This window comes from Cucurbita maxima, unplaced genomic scaffold (assembly GCF_002738345.1).
Source record: "Cucurbita maxima cultivar Rimu unplaced genomic scaffold, Cmax_1.0 Cma_Scf00023, whole genome shotgun sequence".
NCBI classification, from domain to species: Eukaryota; Viridiplantae; Streptophyta; class Magnoliopsida; order Cucurbitales; family Cucurbitaceae; genus Cucurbita; species Cucurbita maxima.
Window position 1 is genome coordinate 3,035,487 of NW_019272039.1, and position 18,424 is coordinate 3,053,910.

An 18,424-nucleotide genomic window follows, 5' to 3' on the forward strand; every position below is an offset into this window, starting at 1 on the left:
TTGGATTTGTTTATTCGTATTTCACATTTGTTTCAAGCTGAACAAAATTTAAAAGTAAATTAATATACAGAAAATTGATATTATTCTAAATATCATCATTGTTTTTCTTTTTATTTTTCTTTTTGGTTTTTTTTTTCAACTTAAAGTTTTTTAAAGTAAAATCTTTGGAGTGGCCCAACTAGAGTCTAATGTGACCCTCATGGAGAACACATTAATATATTTTTTATACTCATTACTCCTTGCATTTTAAACAAGGATTATGACTCTCCATCCCTCACATCAAGAACTTCATAATTAAACATGTTTTGCGACATGATTTTTAAAATGTTTTTTTACAATGTATGTATGTGAAGGTAAAACATGTTAAAATGACTCGTGTTAGTTTGTGTGGATAACATTTACCCTTAGAAGCAAGAAGTAGTGATGGAGAAAAATGTCCTACCAAATACGAAATTCGAATTCCAAATCTTGATTGGATGATCTAAATCTTGTATGCTTGCATTATTGAAGGTTAGGCTAGTTTGAGTTAAAGTGGTATATTTGATGTGATTCCTCGAAAACAATTCATAAATTATATTAATTATTGCTTCATTTGACGGATAAAGACAACTTAAAATAAGATTATATTAAATATAGCCAGTTTTTCATAATTTTGCCATCACCAACCAATAATTCAATATATTATATTTACTTTTTTCCTTCCTCATGTCTTGACTTTTAATTACACTTTTTCTCAATAGGTTAATAATTACAAATCCCCAAAAGGATCAAAACAGCTTGTGTATTTTTTTTAATGGTTTTATTTATTTATTATTATATATTTGTGCATTGCTATTTTTTGGTTATTTGAAATGTGAAAATAATGGATGAAATATATTGACCATAGAAATGCGATGGGATGATAATTGTCTGTTTGAACATAAAAACAATAATGGAAGAATATATTCTTTGTTCCAATAATTCAATCCAAACTTTCCTGCACCCCTTTTTCTTACTTTTAAATCTTAAACTTTGAGTAATTAATATTTTGAATAATAGTAATTAAAATTTAAATGTATTATTTTGGAGTTATCTCCCTATTAATCAAAATAAAAATATAAAATTAATACATCAGAGGATATTAATTTTATTGTTATTGTTATTGTTATTTGAATGGCACGCAATATTTGCATGATGGGTATAAATTATAATGTGTTATTTTCATAAAATTGGCGATTTGAAGGCACGCGCGTTCCTCTACGCGTTGAGATCACGATCACCATCACGAGTGAAGGAATTTAATTTCGAAAAATTTAAGATTTTATGTATATAATAAAAATAGTGAAATGGGAAGGGAACGGGTCCCCGTATTTAGGGGGGATTTATTTGATTAAATATTATTTTAAGATGGTGGAATAGTTATAACGTGACTCCAGAAATTATAATAGCTTCTTTTTGTCCATTTATAATTCAGCATGAAATTTTGGGTGGGAAAAATATTATTTCATTTGGTAGAAATTTGAGGAAAAAATTTGTTTGTGATGCACATCGATAATTATAAATTTATCAATAAAACGGAAAAAGAGAAAAAATAATTGATACAAATGGAATTTCCGTTGAAGTCATTGGAGTCAAACGCTTCCCAACAATTTTGCTCCATCCCCTGCGACCCACCCTCACGTGATTGCCCCCAGAAACTGCTTTTTACCAACACCACCAGCTGCTCCGCATCACCTTCTTCTTTGTTTTTTTTTTTTCTCCATCACTCCCTTCTTTCTCTCCGCCGCCGTCTCGACTCGGAGCTCCCGTCGGGATAATGAACCCCAACCCCTCCGCATTCCCCTCTTCCCTTCCACTTCTATTTTCTGTTCTGCTCTTTTCTCTCTCGTATTTCGCCTCTTTTAGTTTTGCCTTTCAAATTCCGCCGCCGGCGCTTGTCCCACCGGAAGAATTGATGCTGCCGTCTGACGCCGTTTCGCTTCTTTCGTTCAAGTCCAAAGCCGACTTGGATAACAAGCTTCTCTATACTCTCAATGAGCGGTTTGATTACTGTCAATGGCAGGGCGTGAAGTGCGTCCAGGGTCGTGTTGTTCGTTTGGTTCTTCAATCGTTTGGGCTCCGAGGGATATTGGCTCCAAACACAGTGTCTAACCTCGACCAGCTTCGGTTCCTCAGCCTGCATAATAACTCGCTCGAAGGACCCATTCCTGACCTATCCGGACTCTTCAATCTCAAATCTCTGTTCCTTGGCCGAAACTCTTTCGTTGGGTCTTTTCCGCCGTCGATTCTCACTCTTCACCGGCTTCAGACTCTTGATCTTTCCTATAACAACTTCACCGGTCCGCTTCCGGTGAGGCTTTCCTCGTTGGACCGTCTCATTACGCTCCTTCTCGAATGGAATGGTTTCAATGGAACGATTCCGCCCTTAAATCAATCATATCTTGAAGTCTTCAATGTCACGGGGAACAATCTCACCGGGCGAGTTCCGGTGACTCCCACTCTCTCACGTTTCAACACGTCGTCATTTTTCTGGAATCCAGATCTCTGTGGCGAGATCGTCAACAAGGCATGTCATTCACCCGCTCCATTCTTTGAAGCTTCCAATGCCACCGCTCCATCTCACCCTTCTGTCCAAAGCGCACAGTCTCAGGACGTAGTTCAATCCCCAGTCTCTCATGCTAAGCACAAGGAAACGAGCATGATTTTGGGGCTTTCAGTGGCCGCCGCAGTCTTAGTAGCAGGTCTTTTATGTTTCTTCGTAGCAGCCAGAACCCAAAGAAGACGAACTGTATCAAAGCCAGCAATTGCGCAGTTTGAGCCCGAAATCGGTTATTTCACAGCTTCCGCAATCGACGAGCGAGTCGACAGGAAGGGCGAATTTCAAGCGAAAGTGAAAGAAATTGAAGAAATTCCAAAAGCCCATAAGAGTGGGTGTCTTATATTTTGTGAAGGGGAGGCAGAGTTATTCAGCTTAGAGCAGTTAATGAGGGCTTCGGCCGAGCTACTAGGTAGAGGCACAATGGGAACTACATATAAAGCCGTGCTCTGCAACCAGTTAATCGTAACGGTGAAGCGTCTTGATGCAACTAAGACCGCCATAACGAGCAGCGAAGTGTTCGACCGGCATTTGGAAGCAGTGGGTGCACTTCGCCATCCCAATTTAGTACCAGTTAGAGCCTACTTTCAAGCCAGGGGAGAGAGATTAGTGGTTTACGATTACCAACCTAACGGCAGTCTTTACAACCTCATTCACGGTGAGTAAGCTTAGTAAGTATTTACTATTGAACTTCTGTTTCTGGGTTTTGATCAATTCACGAGTGTGATCAAGGTTCACGAATCCAATTAAGAAATGTCCGACGTCGGTGGGTCCGATTGGGGTAAAAAGTATGCGGAGTTCTTTTCTCTTTTATTCTCCATCTGTGATTTCACGATTATTTATGGTATAGTAGATCTTTGTCTGCCATTGGATGAGTCGATGATGACGCTGGTTCTTCCAAACTGTTGCAGCAGTAGCTCTGGTGTTTTTAATAATGCCCTTCGGCCTGTTTGTGCGATTTTGCCAATGCTGGCAATGCGCCAAAGAATAGGCCAACTCGCTGCCTGCCTGTAAATTCAATCCATCTTAACATGCCCCCTTCCCCCCATCCAAAAAAAGTTGCAGAGTTGTCTTGCATTGTATATTTTGAATTGCTGTTAGGCTTTGCATATGGAAAACGTCCAAATTTCATTTCGGAATATTTGTCTATGAATAATTCCAGCATTCCACTTCTGGCCGCATGGTTGCTCACTTCAAAATCTTGAACGGTCAAAAGGATGGTTTTCTGTTGGACTGTATTTGAATTCTGCATGATCACTCTTATTATTTGTCTAAAACTTTGCTGGAATGTCAAACTAGTCGTGATTATGAAGCATTTAATCAACTGTGTTGGTGGTAGGTTCACGATCAGCAAGGGCTAAGCCTCTGCACTGGACATCATGCTTGAAGATTGCAGAAGATTTAGCACAAGGCATTGCTTATATACATCAAGCTTCTAAGTTAATCCATGGCAACTTGAAGTCTACTAATGTGCTCCTAGGAGCAGACTTCGAGGCCTGCCTCACAGACTATGGCCTTTCTGTTCTGGCAGAGTCCCCTGAAGATCCAGATTCTTCACGCTACCAGGCACCTGAAGTTCGGAAATCCAGCCGCAACGCTACCCACAAGAGCGATGTATACGCCTTCGGCGTCCTCTTGCTGGAGCTTTTGACAGGAAGACATCCATCAAACCACCCATTTGTTGAGCCAAGTGATATGCCAGAATGGGTAAGGGCAGTTAGGGAAGATGATGGTGGGGATAGTAGCCAACTTGGAATGCTTACTGAGGTGGCTAGCATGTGTAGTACGACATCCCCTGAACAGAGGCCACCCATGTGGCAAGTTTTGAAAATGATAATGGAGATTAAAGAGAGTGTGATGACAGAGGACAGTGAATCTAGTGGCTTTTAATGACTCTTAGACAAAATAGAGAAGAAGAGGAGGAACTATCAACTGTACATTTCGGTCGGACTCACTGGGTCAAGGTCGTAGGAGGATGATCCATGTAGAGACTTTGATGGACGGAGTTCGTAAGGAATCCTCCCAGATTACAGAGAGCTTTATCTGACATTTAGGACGCAACGTCTCCGACTTGAAGATATGGGTGTGGCTGTTGAGAGGAGTGGAGGCAATCAATATGTAGGCTTCAGAAATGGGGCTTTTTAGTTCATTAATGGCCTTTATTAGGGAGTCGGGTGTGGTCTGTGAAGTAGTAGTAAAGAAAGGGGTATGGCCATTATGAAACTTAAATTGTAGTGTCAGTGAGTGACTCACAATTGGGTGTTATTTCTCAATTCTCACACCTCCTAAATGTAACAATTATTGATGCAAAACTCCATTTTAAAGTCCAAATGTGTATGAAAACAGGGGATGATATGGGCTGAAGCCTGAAAGCCAGGTTGTCCTTTGACTCTTAACTAGCCATGTCTGTCCGCCCGGATGCGTCCAGCGATGCCCTTGCCACGCGCCTCTTTTCATCCTTATCCCTTCTCTTCCTATCTTAAGGCTTCTCCTCCACCTCTTTTTTATTCTCTTCAAAAAGCAACAACGCGCCAAAAAATGCACATGCAATTAAGAACCTGTAATTTGAGGTTAAAATTGTAAAACATGAAGGAAAATATAATGGGCCATATCGTTAAATCTTCCAAATTGGGCCGTTTGGAGCTTACCGTCTAGTCTGAGCCCATTTGATCGCAATGCTCTCTCTCTCTCTCTCTTCTTCCTCGGAGAGGACAGCACTCCGATGGACGGCATGGCGAGCTACTTTCCGCCACCACCTCAACCACAGCCACTACCGTCGCAGGCTTCTGGTCTTGAAGCTCCTCACTATCCCTATTATCAGCTTCCTCCTTCTTCATCACCGCCGTCTCAGCATTACCTCGCTCAACAGCCTCCCACCTTCGCTTCCTATGGCTTTCCTTTTTTTACCTCACGCAGCGTCCATCAATGAGGTCCGAACCCTATTCATAGCTGGCCTTTTTGAAGATGTCAAGCCCCGAGAAATTTACAATCTCTTCCGGGAATTTCCGGGATACGAGTCCTCTCATCTACGGAGTCCCTCGCAGACGACGCAGGTGTTGTAGTTTGCTTTTCTAATGTTCAAAATTGTTTTTCCTTGTGGCATTATTTATTTATTTTTAATTTATGAATGTGAATAGTCTTCAATTTGAGTGCCTCGATGCTTACACATGTAAATGCTCTTAGCTCTGCTTCTAAAGGCTATGGGCGAGTAAAAGAGTGAAATCCCACCTCAGTTGGAGAGGGGGAGTATTACTTATAAGAGGTAAAAATCGCAATTAAAACTTTAAGGGAAAGCCCATAAGGGAAACCAAAAGAAGGACAAGTAAAGCATGCCAGACGGGCTGTACGCCAGTGAAAACTTTGGGTCCAAGGGGTGGGTATTGTTAGAGGAAACAGAGCCTTTCTTATTTCTCCTCCAGGAAACGCGTTTTGAAGTTTTGAAGTTTTGAGGGGATAGGAAGTGAAAATTCAAAGAGGACAATATTTATTAGGGCTGAATTTGGACTGGTTTAATATTGAAAGATGGAGATTAAACACTGGTTCACAGACTTTTGGTTAGGTTACTGTCGTTTTTGGCTTCTGAAGATGTTCGAGATGATCATGGTTGAACAAAATTAGCTTTGACCTGGTTTGTTGTGGCTTGTTTAATATTCATCTTTATCAGATATTTGAATGTTAATTTAGAGATAAGAAACCTGAGAAACAAACCTAATTACCTGTCAATGGAAAGTAGTGTGTTCCCACTCATCTGCCTTAGCCAAGAAGTACCAGAGATTTTATGTTGTGGACAACAAATACGCCATGGTTCATGTCATTTTTATGGATGAAATTCCTTAGCCTGTGCAACTCAAATTCAACTTTGAACAATCCAAATCTTTTTGCTAGAATTTCTTGTTACAAAATCATTGCTCACAAACTGCAAATGCAAGTTCCGATCATGATGTTACACATGTAATTCTATTGCTTTCTTTTGTACCATTTGATTGGATAATGGTGAATTGTACGTTAGGCATCTATATTTTGTTGTCAGGACAGCAAACTGAATCCTTTGTTGGCAATGCCTAAACAGGCTTGCATTGTGTTATTGGTATTCTTATTTAAGGGTTCTTAAGGTGGTCAATATAATTTCAGGTCCCGGGATGGTTATAATGGTAATATGTGACAGTCACTGGATTTTGACTAAGCTATGAGCTGTGGAGACCATAAACTGGGATATTAATATCCCATGTTTTCAATTGACAAATACGATACTGTAATCTCCAGTTTCAAATCTAATGTAATATCTGATGTGCAGTATACCTATGACTACTGTGTTGATGGTTGACCTTATATTTTATTGATTAGCCTAGTGCATGCATTTTTTTACTTTTTTTTTTTTTTTTTTTTTTTTTTTTTTTTTTTTTTTTTTTTTTTTTTTTTTTTTTTTTTTTTTTTTTTTTTTTTTTTTTTTGTGTGTGTGTGGTTACAGCCATTTGCATTTGCTGTATTCTCGGACCAGCAGTCTGCCATTGGTGCAATGCATGCAGTAAATGTAAGTACTTGTTCCCTGCTTCTGTATTTTTCATGTTTTTGGATAAGAAAATCATATAATTGATCAAAGGAAATATGCAAAAGGAACATGGAAGAAGAATTTAGCCCTGTTGAAGTTACAACTTCAGGGAACTCTCGACATACTCTTCATTTCTTTGAAATCTGGAACTCTGAGTTTGATTCGTTATTTTTACCTTTAAGCATTACTGGTCATTCATTGACCTTAAAAATAAGGTGGACCACTATTATTGCTGCCATAACACTAAACAGTTCTAGTTCATGGTTTAACTTCCTTCTGCTAGCCATTTTCTAGTTGTGTATACATTTATGGAAAGAGAACTAACTCTAATCTCAAGCATCTCAAGAATCTTTTGACTTGTTATTTTAATATTTTTTCCCAAAAAGAAAAACTAGAATTTGACCTTCTAAATTCATTTTTAAATGGCAGTTCATTTTTCTTCCCTACAGATCCTTTATCTAATTTGTTTTATACAAACCTCTTTGATCCAATTCGTTTTTCTTCTGAATCTTTGTTTCAATTGGTCGCTCTTTCAAAGCTGCTAATACTAATTATAAGAAGGGGGTTAGAAAGTGTTTTGGGTCTCCTCCTCTCTCCTCTGCTGCTTGTAAGATTAGAAATTGAAAGGATGAAGAAATGCTGATGTAATATAGAAATATATGCTTCTCAAGCCTCCTCACTCTTTTTCAACTTATTCCTCTACAGGAAATTTGTTCTATTAGTGGACTACTTGAGGTACACCTAGCCTAGGTATCAAAAGATTTCTATGCTGGGTAATGAATCACATTAAAACAACGGGTTGTTACAAATGGTATCAGAGCCAGACCCAGGCCTGCCGTTAGCAGATATTGTCCTCTTTGGACTTTCCTTTTCGGGCTTCCTCTCAAGGCTTTAAAACACGTCTGCTAAGAGAAGGTTTTCACACCTTTACAAATGGTATCAGAGCCAGACACCGGACGATGTGTCAGCTTTCTCGCTATTCCCCGAAGGGTGGTAGACACAAGGTGGTGTGCCAGTAAGGACGCTGGGCCACAAAGGGGGTGGATTTGGGGGCGGTCCTACATCGATTGGAGGAAGGAAAGAGTGTCAGCGAGGACGCTGGGCCCCGAAGGGGGTGGGTTGTGATGTCCTACATTGGTTTGGGAGGAGAACAAACCACCATTTACAAGGGTGTGGAAACCTTCCCTTAGCATACACATTTTAAAGCCTTGAGGGGAAGTTCGAGAGGGAAAGCTCAAAGAAGACAATATCGGCTAGCAGGAGCCTAGGATACTATTTCATTGGTGTAAATAATTATATGCAGTTAGCGTCGGGATTCATGGATCAGACACTCCATTCTGCGCTTATTTACGTTAATTATATGCAGCTCTCTGCACTACCGACATTATCATCCATATGGCTTTGAACTATTTTGGATTCTTATATCCCTAACCATTCCCAAGACGTGCTGCTTTTTAGATATTCCAGGATACTATTTCATTGGTGTAAATAATCATTCGAAGTTGGCGTGTTGGTCTGTTGCTTACATTCTTTCATGTCAGCCCATTGAGTCTTTCTCATAGGAGAGATTTAAAGCGAAAGTAAGCTTTTCATATGAAAAGGTGTCTGAGCATTCCAGTGTTATGTTGTGTGAAATGTGCACTTGCAATGAATGGGTGCAGGATACTGCCTGTTCAACTGGAGCATTGAACCATCTGCAAGGCACAATTCTGTACTCGTCACCTCCTGGGGAGGGCATGCGGTTGGAGTATCCTTCTACAGGCTTGTATATACGTCATGCCTCCAAATGTTTTGCTTAACCCAGGATTTAGGTACCCAAAATCCCGAATGGGCATGCGCAAGAAATTGAAATGAACAATACAGTAATTGGGGAGACAGAATTTGAATGGTAGTGGGTTCAGTCAAAAGCATTGAATTCATATTCTTCTTCAAGATTTTCAAATTTTCTAACCCAAAAAAGAACAAAGAACTTTAGAATTTGATTCATTGTTCTTGATGTTGGACATATTTTAGATGGGGATTATAAAGTAAATGTAATTCTTTATATTATAAAGTAAGGATAGCATTGATGGTTGAGCATTAAAAAGAAAGGGAAGGGAAAATGATAGCGTTGAAATAAAAATGAGTTATTATCAAATTTGAAGGTTGAAAGTCAAATAAATTGAGGGCCTTTCTTAAAACCCATTTCTTTAAAACCCGTCCCACGATGGCCAACAACTACTTTATTTAATGCTTTCTATTTTTATTTTAATTTAATTTATTTCATGTTTTTTTTTTTTCTCTTTCAAATAACAAAATTCCAAAAAATAAATATATCTTTCACCTTTCTTTATTTCTTCTTTCCAATTTATATAAAAACAATAATTGAAGGACGTACCTAACCTATTGTAATTTCAACACTTAATTCATGAAAAAATTATTGTACTAAAAGAAGCTTCATTTTTAATTAATATTTTGTCAATTTAAAATTATAAAAATAAAAAAAAAGACTACACGAGCAGGGATATTTAAGCAAAGACTACTAGACGATTTATTCTTAAAATACTTAATTTTTTTTCTTAAAATATATAAACAATTAGCTAGTATAATTATTGGGCTTGACGCATTGGCTTAGTAATGATATCTTAACAAATATTAATCGCTTAATATTGCAAAAAAAAAAAAAAAAAAAAAAAAAAAAAAAAAAACTTTCATGTCATGCTTTATCGTAANTTTAAGGAATCACGTGATAAATGTGTTTACTTCTTAATTTCACAAAGATTGTTGCCTTTTATTTTTGACTACGAATCCTATCTTAATCACCTTGGCCCATGTCTCCCTCGTCCTCTTATGTTGAATCTTGTTAGCGTTGATAGAATCAAATTTCCTTTATTTCATAAAGAAAGGAAGACATCGATCACTTAAAATTGTATTGTCGAGATGTGTCCTTATAGACACTTCCATCACATGACAAAAGCTTCAACTTTAGGAAGAATTAAAATATTAGTAGATCAAATCTTCACTCTTAAACTTTTCTCGTTAAAGTTTTAAAAAATAGTAAATGAATGAATCAAGACTACATCCAAATGAGAGTTATCAAGAGAACATGATAGTTAAAAAATTAATAGTCACTATCTATGTTAATAATGTGACTGTAGCTCAATTATAGGAACCCTAAAGTTTAAAAGTATTTGATACTTGAAATAATTTTAGGACGGTGATCTATGTGAAAAAGAACCAAACATGCTAAAAATGTCATAAATAACTTGTTAAAATAAAATATAAAAAAAAAAAAAAAAAAGAGAACTCAGGATTAGAATTAAAGAATAAAAACAAAAACAAAAAAGTCTTTTTTATATATTTAGTTTTTTTAATTTTTTTATAAAAAAAACTAAACTTGGATTTATTCTTAAGATATCAATTTAATGAAAATATTTAGGATCTTCCGCTTAAGAAAATATAGAGGATATGAGATAGTGAAATACCCAAAAAGACCCTCAATTACGGGCAACAGAAGCAGGGATTGAGAAACAAAACGTTTTTCCGCAGATACGTCGATCGCCTCCAACGGTATCCGCCCAGCAACCACCAACCACCAACCACCGACCGACCTTCCGTCTTCTTTCCATTATTTATTTTTCTCTCACCCTCTCCATTACCTAATTTCTATCTTTACGTTTCAATTTTATTTTCTTCTCAACTTTTGTTATAATTTGCATTTCTTCCACGATTTTAAAAATATAAAAATATATGAAATGATTTTTTTTATAAAAAAAAAAAAAAAAAAAAGTAAGAGTTTGTGAATTGAGTGGAGCATATTTATGGGTTTGAAGTAATTTAGTAAAATAGTAATAATCTTAGTGGACCATCAACTCTAACAATGGAAATATTAAGTAATAAAAAAAGTATTTGAAGTCCAGTTGAGGTTCCACACAAAATGACAGTCCCACTCCCACCATCCCTCCACCACCGCCACTATCACCAATTACGTTAAATTATATATTTTTTTTACTAAAATACATAATCGTATCCACTCTACCTATATTATTCAATGACTGAATCTCAAACTATACTCCTTCTCATCTCAAATAATTAATATATATATATATATATATATATTTTTTTTATATTTTTATAATCCTTGTCTTAATTTATTTAACGGTTTGGTTTCACTATACTAAGTAATTTATATATTCATTTATATTATAATAAGAAAAAGTAAGTTAAAATTAAATATCTAAAATAATGTTGTTAAAAGTTAAAAAGTTTTACAAAAATGAAAAAAATAAAAATTACGGACAAGAAGTTGAGATTTTGTCGGTGAATTTAAGTTTAGGCGCACATAAATATAAACCTTTAATTTCTAATTTGGTCGGATACGGAAAAAAATAAAAGAAAATGAACGTGGAGGGTTAATCGAGATGACAAACTCGGTGGCAAAGGAGGAGTAGCATAGCAGTGGGTAGTAAAAGCAAAGAAGGGGAATGGAGGTTGCAAGACCCAAACTCAAGCCCTTCTCTCTTGTTTCTCAAAATTCATGCCCATAGCTCCTCCTCAATCCGATCCCCCTTTTTCCTTTTTTCATGAAGATTCTGATTCTGATTCAGATTCAGATTTCGGGTTAGCCAAGGGGAGAGCTCAGATTTGGGATTCTGCGGGCATGGACGGTGTAGCAGAGGCAGGCCGCGAGGCCACCAGAAAGAGAGGGGTTGACAATCAGAGGCCCTACAAAGGGATAAGGATGAGGAAGTGGGGGAAGTGGGTGGCTGAGATTAGAGAGCCCAATAAGCGCTCTAGGATTTGGCTCGGCTCTTACTCTTCTCCTGTCGCCGCCGCTAGGGCTTACGATACGGCAGTCTTTTACCTCAGAGGTCCCTCCGCCAGACTTAATTTCCCCGAGTTGTTGGCCGGGGAAGGCCGCGGAATGAGCGGCGGTTGTGGCGGGGACATGTCGGCGGCTTCCATTCGGAAGAAAGCGACGGAGGTGGGAGCTCGAGTGGATGCTCTGGAGAGTTCGGTAGGTGATCACCAAAGGCAACACCAGCATCGGAGCCATGTGCGACAGGCATCGGCGTGTCCGGCAGAGAGTAAAGGGTACGGCGGGTATTTGGATCGGGTGGATTTGAACAAATTACCCGACCCGGAAGAAGAAATTGAAGAAGCGGATAGGGAGAGAGTGAAAGGGAAGAGAATTTTGTGTGATTGAGGCGCCAACACGCGCCGCCGAGGTATGCTGCGTTTTGTGGTCTCATGATTTGGCTGTCTCTGTCTCTCTGTCTCTGTCTNTCTGTCTCTTTCTCTGCGTTAGGGTTTATTTATTTGTTTTAGCAAAAAGAAATTTTGGCGGATGTAGAAATATTATGAAAGAATGTACATTAAGTTAGGAACTCAGTTATGATGAATGATGGAATTCAATTTCTTCCTTTGTTGACAAATTGAATCGAGGAATTGATTTTCTCGAGAAAAGGTCGGAAAAAGAAGGGGGAGGGGAGGGGAGGAAGGAAGGAAGGAAGGAAGGAAGGAAGGAAGGAAGGAGGGGCCTACAAAAAGCCACCACCGAAGCGATAAGATTTTGGAGAAGTTAAGTATTTTGTAGTTTGCTTACCAAGGAGGGTTGATGATTGATGATGATACGATGATTAATGAGATTTTTTGAGTTGAGTTGAGATGAAATGAAATGAAATGCTTGTATTATTATAAATATTAAATTGGTCGTTGTTGGGGTCAATTATTTGAATTTGATTGTATTGTATTATGGGGGAATGGGGAGTGTTTGACATTGAATGAAGTGGAGACAAGGGTCCGGGTCCAGCTCCAGCCGGACGCTAAAAAGAAGCGCCACTACAGTCGGTAGGTAGGTGGGTAGCAACTAGCATACCAGCTCCCACCACCCTTCACCCTCCCTTACTTGGCTTTCCTTTTTTCTTAAAATATTGCTCAAATTCTCTCTTCAAATTTTAATTCCATCCTATGGACCTATGCTTTGGGTTGTGGTTCCATGTTTAGAGATTGAATTAAATTATATTAAGACATAATCCATCATCTTGATGTATGGAGACAGCGAATAAGTTAATATACATATATTAAGAAGGGCAAATCCAAAAAAAGAAAAATCAAAGAATGGGGGATGGATTTGACATAACTAATTGAAATGGATTGCAATGCCTACTTTATTGTCCCCTCCCTCCGTATCATCATTCAAATTTGAGGGCTCATCCAAAAATTGAGGAATTGAGGAATTTTGGTTTTTTTTTTAAAAAAAAAAAAAAAAAAGTAATGGCCTTTTCCTTATTTCAATTGGATGGATTGAATTTAAGCTTCAACTCTCAATTGTTATACTATACTAGATTAGATTATGATGGATATTAATATGCTGGTGGCAACTTTTCTGATTTTGTGTCAGGATTTGGATAAAAAGAGGATTGAACAAAGGGCCAAGGAGCCAATGGAATGCCGTGGGCTTCATATGATGATGGGCTTTATGCTTACACAGCTGCTCTCATAACTCAATTCTTTGTTTTGAGAAACGAAGGGAAAGGGAGGAGGAGACATTAGATCTCCCATCAATCACCTTTGTGTTCTGTTGTTCAATTTATGAGCAAAGGAAGTGGGAGGTAACGGGCATGTGAGGTTAAGAACAAACCATGAGTGTTCCCAAATTGTAGCACAATATAAGCATAACCAAATCCCCCAAATCCCTCAATTTAATGATGCATATCTTCACATCATATTCTCTACTCTTTTCATTTATTTCATTTTAGACAGGAGGTGATATTTATTTATTTATTTTTAACGTGATTTATGTGAAGTTTTGTATTATTAACCATTATATTCATGTTTAATTTATTAAAAACAATATAACTATAGATAAACCAATATAACTATAGATATCAATGTTATGTCCGACTCAATTTTGTTTCGGTAATCGTTGGAAGTCATTATATTTAAAGACTAACTTATGAACTTATATGAGTGTATTGTGTTAATTAAATTAAATGGTTAATTAGATTATTATGATGTTTTTAAGGTTTAGAATAAATCTAGGTGGCAGTAAGGGGATGGTAAACATATGTTTTCATCCGAATCTTTCAACTAAAAAAATTGAATATAAATGAATAGACATTATTATTTCTCCCAACCAATTATACAACTTTCTTGACGCTCATAATTATAGGCTTAAATTTTGAAGATTCAAATAAGGTAACATCATTTATATTGATGTGAAAAGGTGATATGATTATTATCATTCAATAATTAGAACTATGAATTTCTACAACATTATTATTATTATTATTATTATTATTATTATTATTATTATTTTGTTGACAAATAGAACATTATTGCTTGAATCAAATTTAATAGTACAAAGGTTGAAAACCTCTGCAATCCATAATTGTTCTTTACTTTTTTTTTTTAACCATGAAAATGAAACATGAGAATTTAAATCTCACCAACTTAAAATACATTTTAATTACTATTAAGGATTTTAGCGCATATAAATACTTTTTCTTTCTTTCTTATAAAAGCTATGAACTATTTGAATATCCTAAAAACACTTCCTACCAAACATTTGGGAGATTTTTCAATTTAAATAGTTTATTATCATTATGTGGGAATATGAGAAGTGCAGAAGTTAATAAATTTTGCATTAAATTTTATAGTAAATGAGAAAAGTAGGAAGACCACCTAAAGAGACTTTCATAATATAAGTACTATGAAAGTACCCAAACATTTGTACTATCTTATATTAAATCTTTTCTCCATTATTTTTTCTTCTCCCAAACAATATAATCTTTTTTTTTAATAATTATATAAATAAAGACTTTTCTATCTCCTTTGAATGCTGGGTTTTATGTATTCAGTAAAGATATTAAATATGGTACTTCTGAATATGTACAATAATTAAATATCAATTATTTGTTTGCAAATTTTAATTTTAGTGGATGGAATTAAAATTTATGTAGTCAATTAATAAGAAAAAATTAAATGAATTAAAAGGTAGAAATAAAAAAGTTGTGTAAATTGAATAGAAGGTGGGAGATTTAAGAGGCTAGGCAGGTGATGGTGATTTAGCATTAAAGTAAACACAACTGGCAGGTCCAATAATGTAAAAACTTTCTGTAATTGGAAATGCATCCTATTGTAGTATATAGCACTTAGGAGGTGTCCATTTCAAAATACCTACATATTATGATACAATACCAACTATATTTATAGCCCATGTCCCACTCAAACTATTTCACTAAATCCATATCTATATGTTCTTAATTATTTGTGGGGGTTCCTATTTAAATCTCGTATCAAAAACTTTCGGATCTTTCATTTATGAAACAAGGAAAAAAAATATAATAATAATATTTTTAGTTATAACGAAGAACCAATTGAAATTGGTGTTAATGGTACTCATAAGTGGTTGGGTTCATAAACATTTGGGATTTGAATTGGTAAGTATCCCAAATCTTAGCTACCCCCACCAAAAATAAAATATGTATGTTGCCATACTTCAAAGATTTAGCTGAATCCCTTGATTTACCCATGTTGTAATAATTGAACACCTAATAAAATCAAATATAATTTTTTTCCTATAAATTGAAAACCATATAGAAACTAAATTAAGAGAGACATGTGTATAAACCAGTTTTTGGTACGTGAATAGAAAATGAGGAGGAAGTGTGTGATTATAAGATGAAGAAGAGTTTTATTATTTAGGGGGTGAAATTAGGGAGAGGAAGAGGAAGGGGAAGAGGGTAAGGAGGAATAATAATAGAGAGAGTGGGCCTGGTGGGCATCCCCACCCCCAAGAGAAAGTGAGAGGTGGGCCTGGGCTACAGGTACTGTTTTCCACTTGCACAACAATCCACCCTCCCATCACTTACCCTCGTCCCCCTTCCATTATGGGAACCTCCTTCACACGTTTCTCACGAGCCGAGCCACACAATTCAGATTTTGAGGAATTTGTCGGCTACTCGTGACGTGGCCTCTTCTTTTGTCTCACTTAGGTTTTTTCTTTTTCTTTTTCTTTTTTTTTTTTCAAACGGTAATTAATTCCCTCTACCTTTCTAATCCAATTCATTTCTTTATTATTATTGTTGTTAATGGAAATTGGTTCTTCCCTCCTTACAAAAAAAAAAAAAATAAAAAATAAATAAATTATGAGCGTACCCGAGAAATATAAAAATTATGGATGGAGCATCTACTCCCAACTCATTCTCCCTATTTTATATTATAATTTTCTTTTTTGTTCACAGAATATGGGAAAATTATTGCCATTATTTTAGTTTAAATTCATAACAAAACTTCATTTTTAAAAATGGAATATAATATTTTTGGATGATGTCAAGGATGATGCTATCTCTCTAAATCCGACGAATCTATTGTTTTTATCGTATGGTCGAGTGGGTTTGAGGGATTTTTGAGCCCAGGATTAAGTGTACGCGACTTCTGTTCAGTGTCTCCCACGCTCCTCGTCTTTTCTTTTCTTTTTTTTTTTTCTTTTTTAATAATCTTTAACAACTGTCTTATCTATTTTTAGTGAAACAATATAAACAATTTTGTTCTTTTATTTTTTTCCCAAAGCTTGTGTTTCTTTATCTAGTGAGCACTCAATTGTGGAGTACTTTTTATTTTAATGCTTTCTTCCAAATTAATTTATTGGTTCATTTCAAAAAAAAAAAAAAAAAAAGAGAGGAATTCAAAATGATTGCACAAAAACCAGAATTTGAGAAGTTGGATATTTTTAGCAAGTGGGAAAAATACAAAAATTTGAAACAGAGATTAAAAGAGGAAAAATAAATATAAAATAGAAATAGAGAGATAAAAGAGACAGAGAGAGGCGCGTGGGAAAGAAATACGAGGAAGAGGTGTTTCTGGGAGGGAAGGAAGCTACGATGTGACTTTTTTTTATTAAATAAATTAATTTTAACATTATTCCAATTTCCCTTTTCTCACTCTCACCCTTAAATTTGATACTATTTACTTTTTCTTTTTCTTTTTCTTTACAAAAGTGTCATGCTTTCTTCCTCCCCATTTCTTTGGTTTATTTTTCACGTTTTTAAACCCCAATTTTAATTCTTCACCGACTTTTAAAAAAATGGCTCACACTTTGAACACCACACGGGTCTACAAAGGTGGACAACAACCCAAAACAATATATTAATAAATATGTTATTGTTGTGACAAAGTTCATTAAATTGTATTTCATTTCATAATAAATATGTTGTAGAATTTTTAAAACACAGGAAATCTGGATTACACGTAAGCTGCAAAGGGTTGAAGAGTTCCCATATATAATTGGTGAAGGGGAGCTGATTCCTATTCCACACTCATCCTTTACTGAACAAACCATCACCCCATTGCCCACAGGACTCCCACTTTTTTCTTTTCTTTTTATTTTCATTATTTAACGGTAAAAAAGCATCGACTATTTTCTTATCCATTTAAAGCATATGAATGATGAATTTAGGATGGAAGAAAACACAAAGAAAGGTGACAGCCAATTGAATGGCTTGGGGGAAACCATACATATATAGATATGGATGGGGCTCACACCATTTGGCATCCATCTTCATTCCAACTAGGGGTGGGTTAAAGTATTTAGGAACATAACTAACGCAAAGGTTAAAGTGTGTATTGGGCAAGTAAAATGTAAAAAGTAAAAAGTAAAAAAATAACTAAACAAATAAGGGAAGTGAGTTTGAGGTGAATGATGAATGATTAATAAGATATTTGAGGAAATTGAGTAATTAGGTATCTTTCTGAGTCCTTCCGCTGTCTATTTCCATTATTGGGTAACACAAATGGAGTATGAGAGAGACAAAGAGAGAGAATGGGTTTTCGATTTCGCTAACGTGGGAAAGTTGTCCAACAAAAAGATGCTTCTTTTTTTTTTTCTCTTCTTTTTCTTTCGTTTTGTTTAATCTCTCCCAAATTGTATCGTGTATTGTGTATTGTGTAGTGTATTGTATTATGATACTATTGTACGTACCCCTCGTGTTTTCCTGTGAACCCGCCAATAACAAATAAATAATCTACCTCTTAGCATAATACAATTTTAATTCTATAAATAAATAAATAAAGAGTGAGAGAGAGAGAGAGAGAGAGAGAGAGCGAGCGAGCGAGGCAATGAATTATAAGGGAGTTGAAAGAAGGGCATTAAGGATGGACGTGGTGTGAGGCTTTCGGCTAAGCCCACCCAAACAACTTAGGAGAAGCAGAAGAAGAAGAAGAAGAAGAAGAAGAAGAAAAACGTACCCACACACTAAAACTCGGCCTTCCAAAAAAAAAAAAAAAAAAAAAAAAAAAGAAAAAAATGTGGGATCTGA

At 36.1% G+C, this 18,424-nt stretch overlaps 2 protein-coding genes and 1 pseudogene across 2 annotated transcripts; all 3 read left to right on the forward strand.

The window, feature by feature from the left end:
* Positions 1-1,628: 1,628 nt before the first annotated feature.
* Positions 1,629-4,947, forward strand: LOC111496743 (probable inactive receptor kinase At5g67200). The gene is made up of 2 exons (XM_023147230.1): positions 1,629-3,233; positions 3,915-4,947. The coding sequence occupies exons 1-2, from the start codon at positions 1,796-1,798 to the stop codon at positions 4,463-4,465; spliced, it is 1,989 nt and encodes a 662-aa protein (XP_023002998.1). The 5' UTR covers positions 1,629-1,795; the 3' UTR covers positions 4,466-4,947.
* On the forward strand, positions 4,655-8,958 carry LOC111497420 (annotated as a pseudogene).
* Positions 8,959-11,483: 2,525 nt separating this feature from the next.
* Positions 11,484-12,538, forward strand: LOC111496747 (ethylene-responsive transcription factor ERF011-like). Its single transcript, XM_023147235.1, has one exon. It carries the CDS (start codon positions 11,641-11,643, stop codon positions 12,307-12,309), a length of 669 nt encoding a protein of 222 aa, XP_023003003.1. The 5' UTR covers positions 11,484-11,640; the 3' UTR covers positions 12,310-12,538.
* Positions 12,539-18,424: the final 5,886 nt, after the last annotated feature.

Bases quoted from the DNA above. Each gene is read 5' to 3' on its own strand.
- LOC111496743 (XM_023147230.1), top strand. From the start codon at position 1,796: ATGAACCCCAACCCCTCCGCATTCCCCTCTTCCCTTCCACTTCTATTT. The intron at 3,234-3,914 runs GTGAGTAAGCTT...TGTTGGTGGTAG, and splicing joins TCTTTACAACCTCATTCACG to GTTCACGATCAGCAAGGGCT.
- LOC111496747 (XM_023147235.1), top strand. From the start codon at position 11,641: ATGCCCATAGCTCCTCCTCAATCCGATCCCCCTTTTTCCTTTTTTCAT.